This window comes from Athene noctua, chromosome 2, assembly GCF_965140245.1.
Source record: "Athene noctua chromosome 2, bAthNoc1.hap1.1, whole genome shotgun sequence".
In the NCBI taxonomy this organism is placed as follows: Eukaryota; Metazoa; Chordata; class Aves; order Strigiformes; family Strigidae; genus Athene; species Athene noctua.
In genome coordinates, this window is record NC_134038.1 from 38,382,930 (window position 1) to 38,407,977 (window position 25,048).

Below are 25,048 nucleotides of genomic sequence, written 5' to 3' on the forward strand. Positions count from 1 at the left end.
TTACACATCTGTAGAGATTACCTCTCATTTTATATTTACCAAAAGTCAGAAGCTGATATAGAAACTGCATTTTCTACAGAAGCAAGATTAAACATTAACCAAAATATTATCACTATGAGAGCTGCTAAAAGTTGCACTATCTCTTTATGTAAAGAAAAGGAATTAGAGATTGTTATCCTATTTCTTCCTCAGGCTTTACAAGCTTAATATAGCTAACGTGTACTACATTAAAAAAACCCCACCTTGTAAACCCAGATTTGTAAAACTGAAGTTCAGAGAATAAACACCAGAAGCTAATGTAAAAATTGTATTATCAGGGTACTTTGGTGAGATCTATGAAACATTGTTTTAACACGATATTCTAACTTTGAAAATAATCTGAAGTTTAAGATTAAACAAGAAGCAACAATTATATAAGCATAATTTAGGTTAGAGGTTAAGAAGCCAGTTAATTCTGCTGTTGCTACCGTTATTCAGGAATTCTAGTACATGCCAATATAGTTACTTTGTATCATATGTATGTTATTCAAAGCCCCAGAAAAAAAAGAAACGTCGTGTCTTCTGCCACTTTACCTCCCAGTCTTTCACTAAAATTGCTTAGATTTGAACAACCTGGATGGACAGTCTTAAATTTGAAAAATATATATACATGACAGTATAATGATAGAAATTATTTAAAATTAATGTAATTGAACAAAGCTTGCAAAAATGTGCCCTAGTATTATTTTTTCCCTCACAGTACTTGTACTCTTGCAATCTGGCTGATAGGTGCTGAATAACTGGCTCTACTGCTTTCCGAAGCACCACTGATGAGATTTCACATAGGGAAGAAAAATGCCCTGCCTGGTTTCACTGACATATGGTAATATTTCAGAGTTTATGATTTTATTCCAGCTTTATAAAGTATGTGTATCAAGGGAAAAATAATATTTTAAGTCATAACATCTATGTAACTGGTAAGCCTTGAAGCAAATAACTACTAAAATAAAAATTTCTGTAGTCAGCATTAGATAGCAACAATAGCAATGGCAAAGGGAAAAAGAAATCAAGGGGTTTAAATCATATTAAAGGAAATTAATAAATATATGCAATCATTTTGCACAAAGCAAACAGTGCTGTTAATCACAACTAATCACTACAGCATGCACAGGCACATAAAGCACAAAAAATATTTTTTTTTTTTTTAAATTCAAAGAGTGCAAAGCTTTCAAAGCAAAAAGCGATAAATTGAAGAAAAAAAAAAAGAGATATTGCAGGCACCCTACCTTTCTTTTTGCCTGTGAAATACCCTAAAAGTCAGGGAAAAGATACTATTCAAAAAGAGTCTTTCATTCAAAAATATTTGACAACAAAAAAGACTTCCTTTTCTTAAACCCAATCCATTCTTTCATTTTGAGAACTAAAGTCACTGATAATTAGCATTTTCAGACAAAAGATACTGTTTGGTTCCTGATTTTTTTTTTTCTGTTTGACTAAGGAGGGATACAGAATATTCCCAAGATTATGACATTTCATATGTATCATTTAAATTTTAAATTTACTGTGACATTTCAGAAATCATGCTAAGCAGAACATCAAAGGTTTTTTTATTTCTAGAATTGAAAAGCAGCTGTCAAATTGAGTTTACACTAACTACAGGAATATTGTTACCTGAATTCCAGACCATGAAATACGTAAGTACTTAAGGAAGTAACAGATGATATTTTAAATTCTTAAGTTAAGAAAGAAGAGAAATAAATTTTCAGAATAAAATGTACTAAAATGCAGTCTCATGGCAATGAGATCTGTAGAAGCCTAAAATATATAACCCTTCCTAGCAGTGACATTTTGAAATTACTTTTTCTCAAGTCTTTGAAATCAGCCATCACTCACAATAAATGTCTTCTTAGAAAGATTTCCACAGGTTTTATTAATTTGCATTCAATTGAAATGAGACAGTCATTTTAAGACTCACTACACTCAGGCAACCAGACAAGAAGCTTTACCTGAGAAAGATATCGCCTATAATCTTGCCGAAGTTCCTCTTTGAGTTTATGTTTTTTTCGTTCATATTCTTCTCCAAGAGGTAAACTCAAGCCATAGTCACCTGAAAGTTTTAACGCCATCAAATATTATTCTACTGTTTTGTATCAATACAAAGCACATCCTACAAAAACTACATCTGGAATTTTATTAGACATTATCAATAAAAAAAGAACCATGCAACCAGTAATAACAAAATAGCTGAAATAAAAAACACCTTCTCTGTACAAGTAGTTAGGCGGAAAGCAAGAAAAAATAGATTGGGTTTTGGATGTTAAGTTTTCCTCTGCTCTTTCTGCTTTTTCTCCTCACTAGAAAAAAAAATGCCACACAAACCAACTTTATTTGGATAGTTTGATAAATAGTATGAAATAACCTAAATATATGTATTTTTTTGTCAATGTATGTTTCAAATATTTGAAATCTCCTCTGGCATGTTAGTTTCTAAATTATTCTGATATTTTAAGCTGTGCTTATCACACAGTAGAAAACATACTACACAACTAGAAAGTGACAAGCTATTTAGTAGCATGAAGCATATGAAAAATATGTTGGCTTCCACACAACTAGAAGGAACCTGACCATATGATAATAACAATAATTATATTTTTCTTTCCACCTGACTGTTTTTATTTGTAGTAGACGAAAACACACATTTAGTACTTTTCAGAGATTACTATCAGGTCTCACACCAGGTGCACTCTTAAAATATAATGCTATGCAAGTTGTTCTTTGTTTCCAAAATACATTTCAAAGTACTTTATAAGAAATATCCTCTGACCCAGAATCCTACCTCTGCAGCCACTTTCACCACTCTCCACACACAGAGAATGAATACCACATGTAGAGACGTAGATTGCAACAGGTTTGGGTTTTTTTTATTTCCTACTGTTTCTCTGAAAGCATTTCTCTATCTTATGGTCTACGTAAAATGAGTAGCAAGGAATAAGAGGGAAGAGAGGGATATTCAAGATTTACTCTTACATCCGTCCCAATTTATTACATGGTACTTTGTTTGACTCCAGTATTTTAAATGTTTATGACATTAATCAGTGTCTGTGCAGTAGAAATTACATTATATAAATGCTGAAGAATGATAACTTGGGAATCACTCTGCTACTGAAACAGATAAAAGGTTGAAATATACTTAGTAAAAATACACTTAGCTAGTGGCTAGGCTTGAGATAGTTTCAGCTAAGTCAGAATTTATCCTCACGAGCCAAAACATGAGTCATCCTGCTGTTCTGTAGAACCAAAGGACCTAATACCTGATTAAATATGTCATACACTATTTTGAAACAGCTTGCAGAGTTCAACTAAGCAAAATGTGCATGGGAGCTGCTTCTCCAACCTGCAAGTTACTTGTCTCATAATTTCGCACATAAGGTAAGGGTGAGTTCCATTAAAATATAACATAACCGTTTCAACCCTCAAAAAAAGGGGTAAGTGTAAAGAGGAAAAGAATTCAAAAGAGGAAATGGTTTGTTTCAGCTACTTGCTCTTGCCTTTTATTTTCACATGAAATTATTGTTGGATTAACTATAGGAAACAAAATTTTTAAAAAAATCAAAAGCAACTAACACGTCAGAGTGAAGATTCACTTAGTAACTTTACAGAAGCCAGTCAAATTCAGTACAGAAAAAAATCAGTGAGAACCACAGAATGCTTTGAGTTGGGAGGTACATTAAAGATCATCTAGTTCCAACCCCCCTACTGTGGGCAGAATCAAATGCTTTGTTTCAAATACATGATATATTCAAACAAAAGAGGGTTTAAAGCTCTTTTTATTACAGAAGACCTTTTTTTGGCCACCAGAAAAGCACCAAGATAACAATTACGGGTAATGATTTAGAAGATATTTGAAAACTACCTACTTCAAAAACTTACTTCAGGAGAGCATAGTATGGAAAAAAATACTACAGTTAACCTACATTAATCCCAATTTCGTGCAAAATTTGTTTGAATTCTTGTCAGAATAACAGATATACTCTGGTTTTCTGATTTTGTTTACTCTGTATTTGCTGTATTTATTTGCCATTTCACATTCTGTTAATCACACACAATCACATTGACAACTTTGGTTTTTTTTAGAAATCACAGAATCATCTAGGTTGGAAAGGACCTTAAAGGTCATCCAGTCCAACCATTAACCTAACACTGACAGTTCCCAACTACACCATATCCCTCAGCGCTATGTCGACCTGACTCTTGAACACCTCCAGGGATGGGGACTCCACCACCTCCCTGGGCAGCCCATTCCAACGCCTAACAACCCGTTCTGTAAGGAAATGCTTCCTAATACCCAGTCTAAACCTTCCTTGGTGCAATCTGAGGCCATTACCTCTTGGTTAAAGAGACTCATCCCCAGCTCTCTGCAGCCTCCCTTCAGGGAGCTGTAGAGGGCGATGAGGTCTCCCCTCAGCCTCCTCTTCTCCAGACTAAACACCCCCAGTTCCCTCAGCCGCTCCCTGTACGACCTGTGCTCCAGACCCTGCACCAGCTTCGTTGCCCTTCTCTGGACACGCTCGAGTCATTCAATGTCCTTTTTGTAGTGAGGGGCCCAAAACTGAACACAGGAATCGAGGTGCGGCCTCACCTGTGCTGAGTACACAGCACTGTAAGATAACATTTTAAATGCGTTTTTACATAAAAGTTTGCATGCATTTATTATGTTGAGAAACAACTGTAACTTCATTCAGTCTGATTCCGAACACTACTGCTGGAACTACAGAACATACTTAGCAGCTATCAAGGAACAAGTCCCTGTCTAATTCAATCTGAAGGATACTACATTACTTTAAAGCAGAACCAGTCAATAATATCAACAACCACACATGGATAGCCAAATGCATTCAGTGCCCAAATTATTATTACAGAATATGCTGGGAGAGCTAATTTTCTTCACAGTAGCTAGTGTGGGGCGATGTTTTTGATTTGCGCTGAAAACTGTGTTGATAGAACAGGGATGTTTTGTTTACCACTGACCAGAGCTCACACAGTGCCAAGAGCTTTTCTGCTTCTCACCCCACCAGTGAGGAGGCTGAAGGTGCACAAGAAGTTGGGACAGCTGACCCCAACTGACCAAAGGGATATCCCACACAGTATGATGTCAGGATCAGCAATAAAACTAGGGGGAAGGTTGGCAGGCGGGCCACTGCTCAGGGACTGGCTGGGCATCAGTTGGTTGATGGTGAGCAGTTGTTTTCATTTGCATCACTTCTTTCTTGAGTTTTATTCCTCTCTGTCATTTTCGTCAATGTAATTATTACATTATTTCAATTATTAAACTGTTTTTACCTCAACCTAAGAGTTTTCTCACTTTTAGTCTTCTGATTCTCTCCCCCCATCCCACTGGAGAGGAGTGAGCGAGCACTTGCGTGGTGCTTAGTTGCCAGCTGGGGTTAAACACAGCAATACCTACATGTTGCTTTTCATTTAAGATCACCTGAATCCCCCTGATCTGTAATACTTCATTATGTGTGCTACTATATTTAAGTGTTAACAGTTAAGTCCAATTTATAATAATAAACACAACATGGCATGTGCTATTACAACTCTCCAACAAGAGGTAATATTATTTTAATATTAAAATAGCTTAACTGTTACATAGTGGTCTGTCACAGCCATTGGGATCCTACCTACCGTGCTCTATTTTCTGTATCATATTTCCACAGTTAAGCAAAGTATTATCAACACTAGGACTAATCTGCTAATCATAATAAAACTCTCAAAAATTTAGAGGTAGATACTTATTCCAGCACTGTCCTCTAACCAGATTTATCCATTATGACTTCTGGCAACAAGGAATATCCAATTATCATTTCAGGTCATTTTTAGTGAGTTTTCCTGTAAAAAGTTTTAGAGGAGCTTGCCTTGTTGATGGCTGGAAATTCTATTTATACAACATCCTTATTAAAACCATGCTTTTATTTATGGAGCTAAGATCAGTTCAGCTCCCCAGATTCACAAGCCCAGGCTCCATTTTTTAAATTAAGACATATGCTTTCCTGGTCACAAATTCTGCTAAAATTATAGAGGAGACATAACATTAAGTGTAGCAGGAGTACTTATTTAAAAGATAGATTAGATTGGTATCATGTAAACAACATCAAATATCCATTGACATATCTTCTTTAAAATGACAGCTTTTACTCCCAGCAGAAGCTGCAGAGCAGAGTTACCTATGACAAGAAGTAAGACACAGAAAAGCTCTATAGCTGTCAAGACAAACCTGAGCTACACAAGTGTTAACTATGGAAAAACAGTAGTGCCTACAGAAAGGTGATGGTAGGACAAGTAAGGAAAGGTGGGACCTTCCAGAAATAGTAAAATGGATAAAGGAACACTATCACACATTTTCAAACAGAAATCACAACGAACACGAAGAAAAGACAACAGGACAATTTCTGTTAAAGAAAACGGTAATTAAACCAATAGTCACAGCAAAAAAAAATCTAACCATTTCACTGGCTAAGATTTCAAACAAAACTAAGTCCTTGTTCTTTCCTTGTATAATTGACTATAACAAAATTACAAAAGCAATACAGTTTAGTACTCTATGCCTAAACATTTAAAAGACATTTAGCATTTAAAAGAAAAATCTTTTAACTGTGTGCATTTTAGCCAAGTTAGACTAGGACTCTTAAGCTTAGAGGCTGAAAGGAAACGTATCCTTACTTCCCTGGCACAAAGTACAGAAAACATCCTTTTGCAGTAAAGCCCAGGTGAAAAACAGACTTCCAAAGTTTCTGCTCCACCCAAATACAACAGGAAAGGATAGATCATCCATCAAGGATCGGCAAGCAGCTTTTTGTTTGGTGTTTGTTCGTTTTTTGAGGGCTACCTTTACAAGAAGAATAAGCAAGTGCTCAGCATATTTTCCTTATTCAAAAAAAAGAAGCATAACTACAGAAAAAATCCACACAATCCAAAGACATTTGGAAGACTGAAGAATTGGTATGCACTTGAATTACAATGATCATCTTAAAAATCCAAAGCAGTAATTCCCTTCCAAAAATTCTTGAAGGTAATTAAATGCTACTTAAATCTAGAAGACATTAAAAATATATACTATACCTAAAGGATACTTCTGTTGACTATTTGGAGGTATATTTTCTTTAGCCATGGAGATTAACATTTTGCTAGTTTCAGAAAGCTTCTCTGATTCCTTATTCTGAAAACAAAACAAAAAGCTTTTCTGCATCACAAGGTAAAAGAAATATCACACATAAGAACAAATTTATTATTGTAATTATTAGCACTGGAGAAAAGAGACTGAAAGTGATGCTGGATTAACACATTAAGCAAGATATACATTTCACTAATACTACCAAAAAAGTAATTCTCCTCTATAACACGAGAATTATTATTATTTCAATATATTCAATATATTTCATGTCATTAAATATGTTGACAATATATATGGTGATTTACATCAGAAACCACCTGTAAAAATCCACAATTTTTTCAGTTTACACATATCTCCTCTGTTTTTTTATGAGGGCTGATTTGACATACTGCACCCTGCTTGAAACCACGGAAGAGTTACAGGATTATCACAGAGTGAGTTTACCACACCTGTTCTCTGGAACTACACTTTCACCATACACCTTAGGACTTTATCAAATAATAGGCTGGAAACATTTTCCTTCTCTTTAAACTCGCTCTGAGCAGAAGCGGCAAAAATAAAGGAAGGCCAACTCCTCACAGCTCCCTAAGAATTAACTTTCTGGAGTGAATGAATGAAATTTTCTGGAGAAAATTATTATAACTAGGTAAAAATACTTATATTACCCACAGAGGGGGAAAGATGAATTCTCAAAACCTTCTGATGAAACAAAAAAGGGAGTGAAAACTCAGTATTATAATTGCTGTTAAAAGCCCAAGCTGTCCGGGGCTTTGCAAGTCAGACAATAGACAAATCAAAACTCCTTGTAAAGGACTTTATTTAGGTACCACAACACTTAGCTAGCTTGAATTATTTAGATACAGCTTTTTGTCAGGTACTGTCACTATTAAACAATTTAATGACAATCTGCAAATTATAAAATCTTTATAGCTTTAGAATTAGGTACTAAAATTTCTAATAAGAAAATAGTGGTAAAAACAGATTTTGTCTAGTTAATTGGATTAAGTAATTTGCCTTTTATATTTCCTAGCTTCCATAATAGAAATATTGAGGATATTTATACCTTCCATCCCCATCTCAATGCCCATGCTTGAGTGGGCAGAGAGCAGATCCCTGCTAGTCAGCTTCCCTAGGGAGGGGGGGAAGGAACAACGATAACTGTTTACAAGAGTTTTCTCCACTTGTAAAATACAAAAGTTACCGTGTATTCCCAGTGGCAAAGAGGTTTATAAATCTACATAAATACACATACAAAGTATTTAAGCTAGAAATTACTTTGATTAATCTTTAATATATACTTCAACAACATATACAGTTTTAAGAGCACAGTAAAAGCAAGCTTAAATCAGGTGTTTAAATTCAGAAAAACTATTTAATAGTCTTACCCTCACTTCCATGTAAGGTGGATCATTCTCAAGCTCTGCCTTATCCTGTGCCAACTTGGCCTTCTGATCTTCAATAAATTTGTCTAAATCATCCGCCATCATTTCTAAGGTTACAGAAAAGACATAGCGCATTGCCTCTATATCAGAACCTCAAAAATTTAAAGCTCAATTACAGTTGCTTAAGGCATCAGTTAAGTAATATTCAAGTTTCTCCTTCAGGACTACAAGCCTTAAGATGTTTACTGGGTCACTGAAACACCTGACTCAGGAAACCCATCCATGGATATTACCTGATGTTTCACCAGAGAGAAGGTTCAAAGATTCCAGATTATAAGGCTGATGATATTTCTCAAATCTTTTTTTCTAGCTTTTTTTCTAGTTTGGTTTTTTTTTTCTAACTGCACGTCTACCAATGGCCCTTTACTACACACTAGCACAAGCTTATTGTTAGTGAATTATAAAATTAAAATTAGACAATATAAAAAAATAAACAGCATAAAAGAATCATTAGACAAAAAAGTAAAAAAAGTGCAAAATACACATATACTCTAAAATAAGGACCAAATCTGTGCTTTAACTTACTACCATGAGAAGTCTTAAAATTCATCAGGCTTATTCAAAAAATCACACCAAAAAAAAAAAAAAAAAATCACAAAAAAACCACCCCACAAAACACAAAATAGATGCAAAGCGTTTCTGGAGTTGAAGCCTACAGCGGATCATTACCTCCTGTACCAATAAAATAGCAGAGGCAATAGAAGAGCTACAATTCTGCAATAAATGTAAAATCGTGGGTATCAGGCAGCATTGACTTGCAATCAGACAAGCCACTCATCTGTAAGAAAACATGTACTGAGGAACAGCTGATTACCTCTCTTCTGTTAGTTGTTCATTTTGCATATATAACTGAAAGCCCTTCAGAGCAGAAATTTTAGCATTTTATTTGTGCTATTTATTGTATATTACTGCTCCTAGAAAATCTCATAATTAAAGTCCATCAAATTAATGACAATGGAACTGTACAGAAGTTAAGGCACACATTCAGGCTTTGAGTGTTCTTTGTTAGGACAGTCTTATCAGAACTAAAAATACCGCAAAGCTGCATACTAAGTAACCATAGAAAGAAGACAGACAAAAAGAAAAAGAGCGACTGCATACAAGCCTACTCATCCTAATCTCCACGCAGCATTTTCACCAACTCCAGTGGAGAAGCTTTGCAAAACCAAGCCCACAGATAAAAAAAATATTATATAAATATATGTTATATTCCACACCTAAAGGAAGCATGAAATCGAGAAGAAAATTATGACCCTCAAATCCCTCATGCTTGACGTATTCTTTAAAATGTATTCCTTTAATTTTTTTCTCTTACAGTAATGCCATTTTTTGATGTATAATGTAAAACTATAATATTGTTACAAAGGAGGCAGAATTAGGACAACCTATTTACAACTCCTAGTGGTAATACAGGACAATCAATTCCAAAAATAAGTTTCCCCATCTGATTTGTCCTAAATCTTTAATCTCATTAGTTTTACACACTGATAAAGTATAAAAGAAGCCTAAAAAACTGATGCATTTTATTTAGCCTAGTGTGTTACATAAGAATAATGAAAAAACTGTTCTGAATGGCTGAAACAACTTGTCATACTAAAGAATATAAAAGGTGATCTCATCACCTATTCAGTGCTGCATAGTCAGCAAAGGAAAAGTTACTGCACTGTGAGATGCCTTTCCAGAAGCTCACTGACTAAAATCTGTATGTCTTACCTCTATTTACATTTATAAACTCTAGAACAGTCAGCACTGGCTGCTTCTCTACCCCTGTGAATGGCATTTAGAATAAACTCTTGCGGTCAGAAACATGACTCCTGCACCTTTCACCTTCGTTTCAATTCTTGTCTGAAAAAGCACGAAAAATTCCAGGGTCTCGACGTGCACAATTAATAAACTCTGACTAGAACAACACGACTTTTTCATAACTGTGAAGGCAATTAAACCCCAAAACAACAGACCAACAAGTTGTGCGAGTTACTTCCCCTCGCCATAAGGATATACTGCTTTTCCGGAACACGTACTACGGCCCAAAAACAACAAAAAAGACATTCATTTCGGAAAACCTTCAGCGTCAGGAGAGCAGATTTATTTCTCCAAGCGTTACAGCCCAGGGAAGCGCCCCGGCCGCGGCCTGCACCCCCACCTCTCCACCTCCCCCCTCGGCAGCATTTCCCAGGCAGCCGCGGAGGCACCGACCCCTCCTCGGGCCAGGTGTGGGGCGCGGTGGCGGGCGGGCGGCCGAGGGCTGCGGGCCGGGCGGGGAGGCGGCACTCCGGCCTCGGCGCCTTTAAGCAGCGCGGCGCCGTTGTCAGGCAACGGCCGCACAACAAACGGCTCCCACCGGAAGGTCTCGCGGGCCTCCGCTGCCCCAACCCCCCCACCCGCGGGGACACTCGGCACCGTAGCCCGGGCCCCGGCCGGCGCGCCCCGGCCCCGGCCCGCTCCCTGCGCCGCCTCCCGGGCCCGTCCCGTTCCCCTGCGAGCCGCCCCCGTCCCGCCCGCCGCAGGGGAGAGCGGGAGGGCCCGGGCTGTGAACAGGATGGCCGCTCGGCCTCCGCGCGGCGGGGCCAGCGGACCGGGCCGCGGGGGGAGGCCTCCGGGGCGCCGTCTATCCGTCCGCCCGTCCGTCCCTCCCGCCCAGCTCACCGGCGGCCGCAGCTCTCTCCGCGTCCCGCGCGCGCGTTACCGCCTCCCCGGAAACCGGCGGGCGGCGCCGAACAGCGCCCCCTGCTGCTCGGGAGGGCGGCGCAACGCGACCCGCGCACCCCGGGGCCACCCCGGCGCGGCTTTAACCGGTGAAAGGGAGCGGAGCGGAGCGGAGCGGAGTGGGGCGGGGCGGGAGGCGGCGGCGCTCTCCCCTCAGCGGGGGTCTTCGCGGGGCGCTCCCGGTGAAACACCGCTCGGCCGGGCGGGCGGGTTGCGGCGAGGAGGGCGGACGCGCTGTGACCGCGGAAAGGCGCCGCACGCTCTAACCCGAGGGCGCCGGGCGGCTCCGCGGTGACCCGCCGCCTCGGCTCGGCCGCGGTACGGCGCGGCGCAGCGCCGGCCGCCCCCACTGGGGGCGCAGTGCCGGCATCCCCGGGCCTGCGCGGACCGTACCACCTCCCCCCGCCACCCCCCGCCGCCTCGCGTTGGTTCCGCCGGCGGCCCGGTGCGGCGGGCGATGGCGGCGGCGGCGGGGAGCGGCGCCTCCGGGAGCGGGATGGCGCAGAAGACGTGGGAGTTGGCCAACAACATGCAGGAGGCGCAGAGCATCGACGAGATCTACAAGTACGACCGCAAGCAGCAGCAGGAGATCCTGGCGGCCAAGCCCTGGACCAAGGAGTGAGTGCGAACCGGGCCGGGAGGGGCGGGCGGTGCGGGCCTGGGGCGCGGGCCGGGCCGGGCGGCGGGGCCGGCCCTGATGCTTTCCGCGGCCTCTCTCGTCGTAGCCACCATTACTTCAAATACTGCAAGATCTCGGCGCTGGCGCTCCTGAAGATGGTGATGCACGCCAGGTCAGGGGGCAACCTGGAGGTGATGGGGCTCATGCTGGGCAAGGTGGACGGGGAAACCATGATCATCATGGACAGCTTCGCCCTGCCCGTGGAGGGCACCGAGACTCGCGTCAACGCTCAGGCGGCCGCCTACGAGTACATGGCAGCGTACATTGAAAACGCAAAGCAGGTACGGAGAAGGGGCAGGGGGTGTTTCTCTCCCTCCACGGTGTGGCTGCGGATCTTCTCAGTTCGTCGTGCAGGAACGTGTTCTGGGGTGTGCAGGCTTCCCCGCCTCCACCCCTCCCACAGAGATAAAGTGGCTGCCCTGTTTGTTCACAGGCATGGTGGCTAAGAGAACTGTGTCAGCAGCAACCCCTTTTAACATTTTCACATACATACTTCCATGTCTTACGGTAGGTCATCAAGTACTGGATTCTCCTTTCCATCATAAGTGATTTTTATTGCTCAGGAGGTGTTTTTCTGGCTGCAGCTGGTGGTTTGCGGCCAGACACAAGTGTGTTTCTACAATAACTGGTATAATACATGTTTCTAAAAACAGTAAGCAAAATAGCAGATATATATATCTGAGGTACTTACTAGTTGTAAATCAAGAACATAACATTTATTTTTACATTTTTGCTTTCTGAAGTCTTGCTGCATAGCCATGCTGCTGTTTTCTATAAAAACAAAGACATTTGTGAAGAAAATGCCAATAAATAACTTTCAGTGCAACTTTATAATTCATATTTATAATTTAGAAATTTAGACGAACTGACTCAGATGTCTGTTCCCCTTCTTCGTCACCCTGTATTCAGAGATCCATGTCATATTAAGCCTGACTATGCAGTAAAATTCTGGCATGCAGAAGGATGACAGAAATACGAATCTGCTCTGTGAGTGATGTAAAAACTAGCATGGCACATCAGAGGACCTGCTGACATGCTTCTTCCAATACAGTGCAATCCTGTACTATGAGTAAACGTTGAAATAACTCCTCAAGCTAAAATAGTTTTGGAGCCCAGTTTACCCTTTGATTTTTCTTTAATCCTTGGAAGTATTTTAAAGCGGCTAAAATTAGGGGCCCCTTACTTATTCACTGGAGATAACCGAGCAGTATTTGGGTTATTCTGGATTGTTGTACTTCCATCCACAGCCTTGTATACAGTTAGAGATATTTAAATAGATGTGAATTGGGCTGGGCCATACCATCAGAAAAGAGTAAACATAATCCAGAAGTAGGTATATTCTAGGACTGTTTTTTAATAATTCGCCCCCATTTATGAGAAAACTTAGAAATAATTTATTTAATTCCTTTTATCTGGAAACTATTAATGTCATGATATTAATACCATTGTTGCAGAAAAGTAGGTAATGTGAAAAGATGTCTTTACCTAAAGATATATTCATACTATCCAGTTCTTAGGTAGAAATAATGGGTTTCAAAATAGTAAGTATACAGCGTAAAGATAGTATTTTTTATATACAGTTAGTAATCTTATGTTTAAAACTGTCCAGGTTTATGCAGGAGTACTCTGATAGGAAACATTTTTTTCTAGTTGTTTATATTGTACATTTCTGTCTATAGTTGGTTTCACGGTGTTGAAACTGAACTGGTGCTCTGGCAGAGTTTGCATGCTGGCTATTCCCTGTCTGATTTTGGCAAGCAGTTGTTCCTGGAATAACTCTTTTTAATATTAGATTACAAGTTGATCTGTTCTCGTGCATAAGTACTTTACAGGTGCCAATGTTCCAGTTATTTGCTTCTCCATGGGCAGGATCTGTTGTTAATACACTAAAAATGTGTTATTTGGCTTTGAAAAATAACACATTCTGTAGTGTTTTGTTGGTCTCTCCTTCTTTGTCATGGGAGATGTAAAGAAAATACAAATATTATTTACCAATTCAAAAATAAAATAAATGTTCCATTCAGTAGGCAGTTTGTGTGTTCTTGTCTCATCTTAATGTTTTTCTGATTTAACCTTTCAGATGTATTCATTATTTGGCAAAACCAATCAGGTGATGCATACAAACGCACAACTTTCAGTTAAGAACTGGCATATAGGGTCACACCAAAATTATTCAACTCAGTATGGAGCAGCCAGTAAGCAATTCCTGAGAGAGGATTACAAAATTAGGTGCAACGGGTGTTTGTTCTCCGGGGTGGGTTTTGGTTGGTTTGTTTGTTTTTCTTCCAGTATTTGTATAGATAGCCAGGGGTAGTATTTGTAAACTCCTATTTTGAAGTTTTCTCATCCTAAAAATCTCAGAAGTTTATCTTTTGGCTTCTACAGCATACTCTGTCAATAATTTCTGCCACTTCTGGTGTTCAAAAACATGCCTCTGAAGTTACTTTTTAAACTTGGCAATAATCTCTCTCTGTGCCTCTGAGTTGTGTTACTGTACTAAATAATGAACGTTCTTTCTCTACTGACATACCATACATTATATGAGATTATATAGACTTGTGTCATATCCACCCTAAGAAATTTCTCTTCCATGCTGAAGAGTCCCAGCTTACTTCCTATCTCACTACGTGGAATCTCTTCTGTACTCCAGCTGTCATTGAAGAGCTCCTGGCTCCTTGAAGTTCTTTGTTCTGTGGTAGTAGCTGTAACAGAGAATGCTAAACTATTCTCTAGAAGCCATACCACTTGTTGTATTAGCAAAGTAAGGTGTATGTTTAGTACTCAGTAATTTGGCACGGCGGGCTGTGTTCTTTTTTTATTCTCTCACCGTGTTGTAGTGTGCTGGAAGGCCCAGTAGAGGGCAGCTGGTACTTTCGGAATGGAGATTAACACTGGATTTGTTTTCCTTCACTGCTGTTAGGTTGGTCGTCTAGAAAATGCAATTGGCTGGTATCACAGTCACCCTGGCTATGGCTGCTGGCTCTCTGGGATCGACGTCAGTACACAGATGCTTAATCAGCAGTTTCAAGAACCCTTTGTAGCAGTGGTTGTAAGTACTGGATGATAGTTGATAAAACTGCATAGCGCATTATGTTGAGGGGGGAATAATGTTTAGATTTCTGTCTATTAACATTCTAGTAGCGTGTATTTTGCATGACGAAAGTGTTAGATCCAAGTTCTAAATTGGTATTGCTCCTTTTGCTTTGCTGACCCCATACTGGGCAAACCAGTAATATTGCTTACAGAGGCCATTTTTGCTGCATTGTCCCAGGTATGGTAGCTCTGTACAAATCCATACATTACTCTTAACCTAAAGTTCTACTTGACACTTTTGAAAAAAATGTGTTGTACAACCCATATTCAACCTCCTTCAACAGAACAAAAATCTGTTTCTTTTGTTCTCTTTGTTGCTTCTGTGGAAATTGAGCAAAGTGTGTTCACAGAGTTCTGTTAGTTTGCATCAAAAATGCCTTTTAAATTAAATTAATGTCATAGTACGCGGTAGAAGACACTAGGAAATCTATGAAGAAAAAATCTGAAGAAACTCTTTTGGTACTTCAGGGTCTTCCAGGCTTCAGATTGCATTTGAAATCAAAAGTAAACCTTATTTTAGATACTACTTCTATAACCATCGATAGTAAAGAAAAAAAAGGAAAAAAAGACTGAAATTAGTCAGAAGGAAGGAATATAATTCTGTGAAGAATTATATTAAAAAAGGATAAATGACCCTTAAGAAGTATTTCCACCGTGTGAGTTCTCCCATGTTATGACATAATTTCACAGATTCAAAGCACTTTCCTTGGGACTGCTTTTTCCCTTGTGGGTTTTTTTTTTTTCGTCTTTTCTAAATTACTTTTAAAATTAAACAGGGTATTGGTACACATAAAGTACTTGGGAAACAATGAAAAGTAGTTTGGAAAACCGGTCCATAGAAGGCTATTGGTATTCCTTTCTTTTTAGTCTTTCGTACCAAAAGATGACAACTGAAAAAGTACTGCTTATCACAAAGCTAATACAATTTTCACTGATTACATTCCTGTAATGCAATTACTGTAAAGTTAATACATGCCTGTAATAATTTATAAAATGCATATAACAAGCATCGCTTGCATTTTTGCAGATTGATCCAACAAGAACAATATCTGCAGGAAAAGTAAATCTTGGAGCATTTAGGACATATCCTAAGGTAAATAGTTAAAATTATCTAGTGTGTGATCACTAAACTGTTTCTAAATAAGTAATAGATTGGTTCTAAAGATTACTGCAGTGTTTTGTACTGTTCATTCTGAAAGAAAGATGTGCTGATATACTAGTTATTGCATGGTTTTGGATATTGATTATGTTTACAAAGGTTGACTTCTGGTTTGTTTTCCATAGATTTTGGGCAGTGTTAAAATAGACTGTCTAGGTAGTGAGGTTGTCCTGAAATTCTATAGCTCCATATGGCCATTTTTTAATGGATATAGGTGTAGGTAGCATTCATCAAAACAGATTATTTATGTTGATTCTTCTCTATAATTTTTTAGACCTAAAAATCACGTTAGTAGTCTGTTTAATATGTTGTAATCTGTTTTTCATTTTAGAAAACAAAGATTCAAAACTATCTACTTAACTCTTACAAATAAATATTTTTAATCTTTACAAAAAAATGTTCCAAAAAAAGTTTATTAAACAATATTGAAAGGTTAGGCTAAAAACTAGAAAATTACATAAATATTGGAGGTCTAGATCTCCAAATGCAGTCTTTCATTTATACTTCTGGTAGAGCTATATCTGTGTTATTTAATTTCAAGCTAGTAAAGTTCAGGTATACCCTTCAAACTTCTAGTTATTATTGACTCATCAAGAACTTCAGGCTGACATCCAGTAAAAGTGTAATAAAAATGTAAGAGGTTCCCAGTTGCGTTCAATCTTTTTTGTTGTTGTTGACAAATAGAGGAGAGATCTTAGAACAGTTAGTGATTTAGGAGAATATTCTTCATACTTTGAGAATTTTGAGCAGGGAGAAGAATCCTGCACCTGGAAGCCAAATCGTCTATAGAAAATGCACATTAGAAGCGTATTTATAGGGAGTCCTTGCAGTGGTCTGCAGGCAGTTCTTGCCTAGCCAGCAGCTGTGAGTGGCACCATCTTGGCAAAATAAGTAACTGAAGTTTTAGGTATCCGTAAGACATATCCAAGGCATGGTTATTTCTTTCCTCTTCTCATGCCTCCTATCTTACCTCAAAAAAGGATTGAAATCACTTCCAAGAATGAGTAGAAAATGTTATCTTAGAATAAGCTCCCTCTTTCTTTGATCTAAGAAATGATCCAATCATAGCTTGCCATCTTACTTGTTTGAAAAATCTCCATTATGACCACTAGTTTGCTTCCAGCATGCTTTTTGATAGACCTGCAAATATAGTGAATGACTGCTAGTAAAGCCATATGTAACTCTGAGATCCAAGAAAATTCTGAATTTCAGATTACGGTGGAAATTTAATTTTCTCTGAGAAAAATAACTAGAATTGCATAAATGAGAATTTTTTGTCGTGCTCTCAGAGAGTTCAGGCATTTTAAAAAGTCCCCAAATTACTGTGTCATCTCTGCCCTTTGTTGAATTTTTAGGGCTATAAACCTCCAGATGAAGGCCCCTCTGAATACCAGACTATTCCACTTAATAAAATAGAAGACTTTGGTGTACATTGTAAACAGTAAGTAACGTAAAAACTACTAACTAGCACAAGTTCTCGATTTTTGTGCTTAGGTTAGTGATTCAGTATGGAAAAGTAGATTTCTTGGAGTATTTCAGATCTTTAAGTTCTCTGTTGCTTTAGCACTGTTGTTTTTGTGGAAAAGTGTTACTGGTGTTTATTAGGAGATACTTTAAGGGAGAATTGTTATGAAGATAAACCTGTTTAAATGCTTTAGCAGTTGATTCCTGAACACCTTTAAGGAGTGTTTTCTTAGTGCAGGGAGGAAAGGGTCAGATGTAGATTTGGCAGCAGGGCTAGGGAGATTGTAATCTGTCTGCTCTTCTGAGTAGTGGCCAGTGCTGTGCATCTCTTTATCCTGTGTCACTGGGCGTGTTAAGATTGTTTCTGCCTTTGGTAGGATTGGAAAATGGAGCTGCTTCAAGGGCAACATCAGCAACAGGAAGAATTAGTCCTTTTTCTCTCCTGCTAGTTTACTTTCCATGAATTAAAAAGGTGGTTTAGTTTTAACCGTTCGTTCTTTAACTGTTCTATCCCCAGCCACACGTTCTTCACTTCATCGCTACTTGTCCTTATTTGGTGAGACATTTGTTTTGCCAGGTCATTTCCCTGAATCTTGGTGGAGCTTGTGGGAGTGCACATGGCCTTGCTAGTTAAGCTAAGGTGGGGTGGAAAGTAGAGGCAGATGTTGGAGGCACAGCGTTTACAGAGAACAGCTAAGGAAAGATGGGACTGCTTCTTTCAGTAATGGCCTGGTTTCAATTCTACATCCAGATATTTGACAAGCACTACATCTTAAGCATCTGTGTACAGAGAACTTGAAGATCTCATTGACACCAGTGTGTCCTGTAGGTTGTTGCATAGTTTTTTCATGTTTTTGGTGCATGGATTCTTTAGTGCATTTATAGTTGTGTGCAAAGTCTGACCCTGAAGAGATTAAAAAAATAAAATAAGTGGAATTGGTCTTCCTATCCAATTTGAGGAAAAATCCAGAACGGTAGCTACACAGAAATCTTTGCAGAACTGTAATGTTCCTGTTATTTCATAGTAGTCCTTATGGCATTGGTCATAAACCCATGCTTTTAAGCATAAAAGGAGCATATATTTTCTGTTTTAGAGGTGGTCAGTTTGGGAGAGTTCATTCAGTGATTTTTCTTGAAGTTGGAAGTGCTTAATAGTAGTCGTTATAATCTCCATCTCAGGAAGCGGGCTTCTTGTACAAGCCACTTCTTTCCATCCAAAACAAGAAAAGAACGGTCATTCCTAGAAGGAAACATCAGTTACGCAAAGAGAGAGAATTAAAACTGGAAATTTGTCACATTACTGAATCACTGATAATACAAAAGATTAGAGTGGTGGTGTCCTCTCAGTAGTATGGGTAGTCTGACTAAGAATTAAAAATTTAGAGAACTTGAATGATGATCATAGAACCATGGAATCATTTAGGTTGGAAAAGACCTTTAAGATCATTGAGTCCAACCATTAATGTAACACTACCAAGTTCACCACTAAACCATGTCTCTAAGCACCACATCTACGCATCTTTTAAATACCTCCAGGAATGATGACTCTACCACTTCCCTGGGCAGCCTGTACCAGTGTTTGACAACACTTTTGGTGAAGAAATTTTTCCTAATATCCAATCTAAACCTCCACTGGAGCAACTTGAGGCTGTTTATTCTCACCCTATCACTTGTTACTTGGGAGAAGAGACCAACACCCACCTCGCTACAACCTCCCTTCCTTTCCTTTTCTCATAGTTGTTGAGCGCGGTATGGTGTCCCCTAAGCTTCCTTTTCTCCAGGTTAAACAATCCCAGTTCCCTCAGCCACTCCTCGTAAGACTTGTGCTCTAGACCCTTAATGATCCTGTCTGTTTGGAATGGCAGTGACTACTAATTGCTTTAGTAGCAGTCTGGATAATCTTAGCCAAACTTCTCTCCTTTAATTGGTGTTCAATGCCCAATGTGAAACTGCTTTCATCTAATCTTTTAAATTAATTTTATTACACTATTCCTCAAACAACTTGAATTTCTAATTTTGTGTCTGCCACATATGTCTTTGAAGAAGTGGCTTAGTATCTCATTTTTCTTAGCATATGTGAAATAAGGGTATTTGTTCTATTGCAGAAATACTAAAATGTGGTGTGTTTGTAGATGTTAAAGCATTGTTATGTCAGATGGAGTTTCTTACAGAAATGCCAAGCAAAATAACTTCCAGAGAAATCAAGAGATAATAGGATTATTGATAACCTGTTCAAGAATTTCTTGATCAAAATAAGCTTTAATACAGCTCTTTAATGTTGCTGTAATTCACCTACACTAATGACTTCTCATAGCTCAACTTTCTATCTGCTTTATCATCTCTTGCAACTTCTGTAGCACCACTAAAGCCTGGCTTTCAAAACAGATGGTGTAGAACCTGTTGTTTGCCTGTTGCTAACATTTACTGCTATCAAAATTCCTAACTGAATTAGAGGTGATATATGCAAAACTGCAGTCGTCTGTAAGTAACAATTATTACAGTATTGAAGATCCCAAGCATGGAACAGGGCATCACTGCATTGCACGAGAAGTTGTTAAGAGAATAATTTAAAAAACCTTGCAAACTCATTAAATAGAACACAGCAGTACGTGTGAGGATTATGTGTACCTCTATTAAAGCTATATTTATGAAATACTTACAGAAAATCTTTAGAGACAGAATTGGAACTGGGGATAACTTTTGAATTGTTCACTGCTTTGAATTTTTGAAGATATTTGCCATTGATAAGGATTTTTTGAGATGCATGTACTTTGGGAGTCTCAGCCAAACAAGATATATTTAGATGAAAGCTTATTTTGTTTGCATGTTTGTTTTTAAAGGTATTATGCTTTAGAAGTCTCGTACTTTAAATCATCTTTGGATCGTAAATTGCTTGAGCTTTTGTGGAACAAGTACTGGGTGAACACTCTTAGTTCTTCTAGTTTGCTTACTGTAAGTACCATAGTATGCTATCATCATGTGCATATATTAATTAGTGCCGAAAGACAGACCCTCTACTGTAAAATCCTTAGTGGGACACTGATAGATACACATCCCACATTAAGAAACTATTTGTCAGATTAAACAAGAAAGGAAGGTTTTCCTAATCACAAATACTGTGTGTTCTTTACATCTGATCTTTAAAAGTAGAAGGTGAGAATAACTTATGTTTGATTTTGCTGAGTTCTCTATACCTTAGATTTTGTATTAAACACCTTTTAACCTTACATCTCTTTACAGCACTGTAATGAATAGTATGCCTTAAAATAATAGTACTGAATAAGTAAACACTTTTTATTAGAAAAAAAAAAAAAAAAGAAAAGAAAAGAAACAATGGAACTGTTAAAACGAGGTTGCAACTGAAATACTGCAGGTAGACCTTCAGTGTAACAGCTCTGCATCAAAATCTTCCTTCTGCAAAAGCTGGTTTTATACCTTTTCTCTTGGTCAAAACCATCTTTTACTCACTCTTTCATAACTGAGGGCATGAGCAGAGAGTAGTGGAGTGCCCCTTTCCAGCTTTAGGTATTGAGTTATTTGTCAGATGTTCAGCTTCTGTTCTCTCAACACCACTTGTGTGCCACTCACGTTCTGTATCACTTCAACTGTAGACATAGATTAAAATGGGCAGTACTACAGTCTTAAAGGCTCTTTAATTTTGTTTATTTTGCCTATAAATGCATGAATTTATAGCTTAGAATTCAGTGTGTTTATTGCCTTCTTTCTCCTAAGAATGCTGACTACACCACTGGCCAAGTCTTTGATTTGTCTGAAAAATTAGAACAGTCAGAAGCTCAGCTTGGAAGGGGCAGTTTCATGCTGGGTTTAGAGACTCATGATAAGAAATCAGAAGACAAACTTGCAAAAGCAACAAGAGACAGGTAAGGTAACGCATACTTGTGTTCATCGCTGTGAAAAGTGTTACTTTGTTTTAAACTTCTATCATGCCTTTAATTGTAACCTACCGAGATTATAGATAACAATTATTAGTTATAGATAGGAATTAAAGACTCCAAATGTTACTAGATATTTTTGAAAGTTTAAGAAAACCTTGCTTTTATTAAACCTACAATGGCTTTTCAGTCTTTGTTTCTGGAATAAATTCAACTCCAGTTTATAGTTTATTAAACAAAAAAACCCTGTTAAATTCCACCAGTATATGGCAATCCAAAAAGGTGTTTTCTGTCAAATGAAAAATGGTAGCACTGGTAGAAAATTGCACATTTTATGTGGTTAATCAGGTTTAAACTAACAGTAGATAACATTATTACATAGAACATGATTTTAAGAACTAGTGCTAACAGTCCAGTAATTTAGTTTACACTTATCTCACTTACGTAATACCTCAACTCACTTAAAAATTAAGAACTTCCTTTTTCTCGTATTTCTTAATACATTTTTTTCCCACAAATAAGGAATTTTATTTTGGTATGTTTTGTTTTGTTTTTAAGAAGTACATTACAGACATTCTGGCCTTTATATTTAGTTACCCTGACTGATAGCAAATACTTGCTATTATCAGTTAATGCTGTACACCCAGCAATAAATTCATTATTTCAGAGAAGTTTTACTGTTTTCCCTCAGTGTTCCTTATACATTTGTTGGTAATCAGCTCTTTTTTGAGCTTTGAGGTACAAAAGTTGCTTCTCACTAATACATCTCTCTCCCAGTAATCTTAATCATATGTGTGCATAGATTGTCTATATAATGTTATAGTCGCCATTTTTCCAAGTAAAGTCTTTAACAAAGGGTATTAGTATCCAACAAGTCATACAGTATCTTGGGCTGTTCAAGAATATCATATTTGGCAAATTTCAGACTTTGAAAACCAAGAAGTACTGCACTGTACATGCTAGTACAGTCTCAGGTTCATCTGTGGAGAAGACAGGGCTCCCCTGCATGCATCTTAGTGGTGTTTTGGGTGAGATACAATTCCATTTAATAAGGGAACAATTCTGTAGAATCCCTTTAAATAGACTGCAAAAGCTGAATGAAATCTGGGATGTTCTACTTTTCAGATTTGGAGGTTTACTGGTCCCCTTCCTCATTTTATCCTGATACCTAGAACAGTTTTCTTGTATCTTCTTCCCCTGCCCCCCACAAGCTGGCAATATGTGCCATAGTACAAACTTTACTAAGGGACTGACTTCCAAGATGCTACATGAGTGGTGAGTTTAATGACAAGTAAAAAAAAAAAATGAAGAGACAAAAAGGAGGCCTTCTGTGAAGAAACTGATTATAAATAATTTTACATTTAGCTCAGTATGACTCAGGTGAACACGGGCTTTGCCTTAACAAAGAGAGTGGTCAGCTTGTGTTGGACAAGCCTTTTGTTCCACAGTAAGCAGTGAGGGAATACCTGTAAATGTTATATTGTCCTTGCTGAAGAGAATCAGAGTTGCTGTTGTGCTAGTGTCTTCCGTATTTTTTTTCTTTGTTATGGAAAGTTAACAGCTTTTGCAAGTTTTCTAACAAACATGATCAAGTTCAAGGGGGAATTGACTTTATAGAAATTAGTATCTGTTGACATTTACAATGGAGTTAAGGCTGTTGCCAGCTCACAACAGCCAGGTTAAGCACTACCTCCCAGTTCCTGTAGTGAAACAGTTAAAATAGCAGTATTTTAAAGACATGAGAAAGGTGGGATTGCTGACAAGTTTGCTTTGATTTTGATCCCTGTTTGGTGTCCCATAATACTGACCAATTTTTATTTTCATGTTACGCTCACAGGCTTACAGTTATTCTGAAATAGCTCCTTTTCTGATTATCCTATTTCTTGCAGCGTTTCTAGAGATTTTTCTTTTCTGCTTTTATTTAGTCATCATCAGTAGTTAGTTTATAAATTGTAAGGCTGGAAGGGATTGTTGTTGTCATCAATTCTGCTTCCTGTGTAACAGAGGCTACTGTAGTTCCCAAAATGAATTGCAGCTCTTTTACAGATGCATGGTTTTCTTCAATTAATAATCTTTCCTAAGAAAAGAGACAGTAGAATACTTACACAGACACCAGGACAATAGATTCAGCAGCACCTAACTTACTTTCAAGAAATAAGGTTGCAGAGTTTGATAAAGGATTATTGGAAGTACCAGTTTTAGGAAAAACAATACTGTAAGACATTAGCATAAAGGTGCTTACACTTGGCTCTATGATCTCTTCTGTTATTGAGCATACACATCTCTAAGAGCTGTTTTCTCAGAGGACATATGCATTAGCCAGACTGTGCTCCAAGCCATCTTCCTTTGCCTAGGATTCCTTTATCTATGTAGTAGTAATTTGTCCCTATCTTCCATGCCTTCAGGGCTAATTTATCTTTTGTGTTTGTATAGTCTGTTTTGGGACGTTTTTATTTGTCAGTTTGACGCTACATCTCCCTAAGCCAAACATACTGGATGAAACTTGGATCTATAGGAATCCTCTTAGCTGTTTGGCAGTTTTGCACGTTACATATTAATGTTACATAATAACTGATTAGCTCTATAAACTCTTCCTTTAATGTTCTCTCTGAAGTTTCTCAGAGGAGCTATGGTTACTGTGCACTACTGGCCTGCGGCTGGGCAAAGGAGATAAGGGAGAGAACAGTGAGAGTCTTCAGGTATTAATAACAGCTGGTAGCTGTTATTAATCCCCCAGGGATTATTCTTGTTTATTTTTTGGTTCCGATGGCCACAGAGCTCACTTGCTATTGTTAATGTAAAATGTCCTAAATTTCCAGAGTTTTCTGGAATTGGTCTTTGTGTGTGTAGTGCTTGTCCATTTGCTTTTTAAGTAACAAAAGGCTATTGGCAACAGTGGATAAATTGCTGTGTGTGACTTTTCCTTTCTGGACAGTTGTTAAGATTCATGGGGTTATGGGCACCCTGAACTTCCAAGACAGCTGAATATCTTCAAATAAAATGACACTTCAGTGTTTGGCCAACATTAAATTTATGCTTGTTTTTCAGCTGCAAGACCACCATAGAAGCTATACATGGATTGATGTCTCAGGTTATTAAGGATAAACTTTTTAATCAAATTAATATAGCTTGAAGTGCATCATCAGCTGATATGCATCTCCAAAGCAGAAAAAGTCATGGTTTCTTTTGCTTGGACTTGTTCAATTTGGGCAATGAAGCTGGAGTGGAAAATTATTCATTTAATTTGTAGTACTTTAATATCTCCCACCTGTCTGACCAGTTTTAAAGAACAAAATGTTCTGAAATGTAGTGCAACTTTTTGTTCTTTATCATAAAACACAACCAGTTTGGAGAAGTGTTCCAAAGGAAAAATAAATGTGACTTACTGGATTTTGCTCTTAGGTATTTATCTCTATTATCCAACTGCAATAAAATGACTTTGAAAATGAGCGTTTGGGGACT

The 25,048-nt window shown here is 38.3% G+C and overlaps 2 protein-coding genes across 3 annotated transcripts in view; one reads left to right on the forward strand and one right to left on the reverse strand.

Moving 5' to 3' along the window:
* Positions 1-10,646, reverse strand: part of CSPP1 (centrosome and spindle pole associated protein 1) — a 64,299-nt gene extending 53,653 nt beyond the window's left edge. The window contains exons 1-5 of one of the 2 annotated variants that reach the window (XM_074898864.1): positions 10,306-10,646; positions 8,536-8,639; positions 7,099-7,195; positions 1,986-2,086; positions 1,266-1,289 (exon numbers count right to left, since the gene is read on the reverse strand). In XM_074898864.1, the coding sequence (XP_074754965.1) occupies positions 1,266-1,289; positions 1,986-2,086; positions 7,099-7,195; positions 8,536-8,639; positions 10,306-10,372 (393 nt within the window). In that variant the 5' untranslated portion in view covers positions 10,373-10,646. The remainder of the gene's footprint in view (positions 1-1,265; positions 1,290-1,985; positions 2,087-7,098; positions 7,196-8,535; positions 8,640-10,305) is intronic. The other variant, XM_074898865.1, reaches the window with a different exon arrangement.
* Positions 10,647-11,504: 858 nt separating this feature from the next.
* On the forward strand, positions 11,505-25,048 carry COPS5 (COP9 signalosome subunit 5). Its single transcript, XM_074898866.1, has 8 exons — positions 11,505-11,916; positions 12,024-12,258; positions 14,898-15,026; positions 16,098-16,163; positions 17,585-17,670; positions 20,534-20,645; positions 21,426-21,574; positions 24,635-25,048. Exons 1-8 carry the CDS (start codon positions 11,756-11,758, stop codon positions 24,717-24,719), a joined length of 1,023 nt encoding a protein of 340 aa, XP_074754967.1. The 5' UTR covers positions 11,505-11,755; the 3' UTR covers positions 24,720-25,048.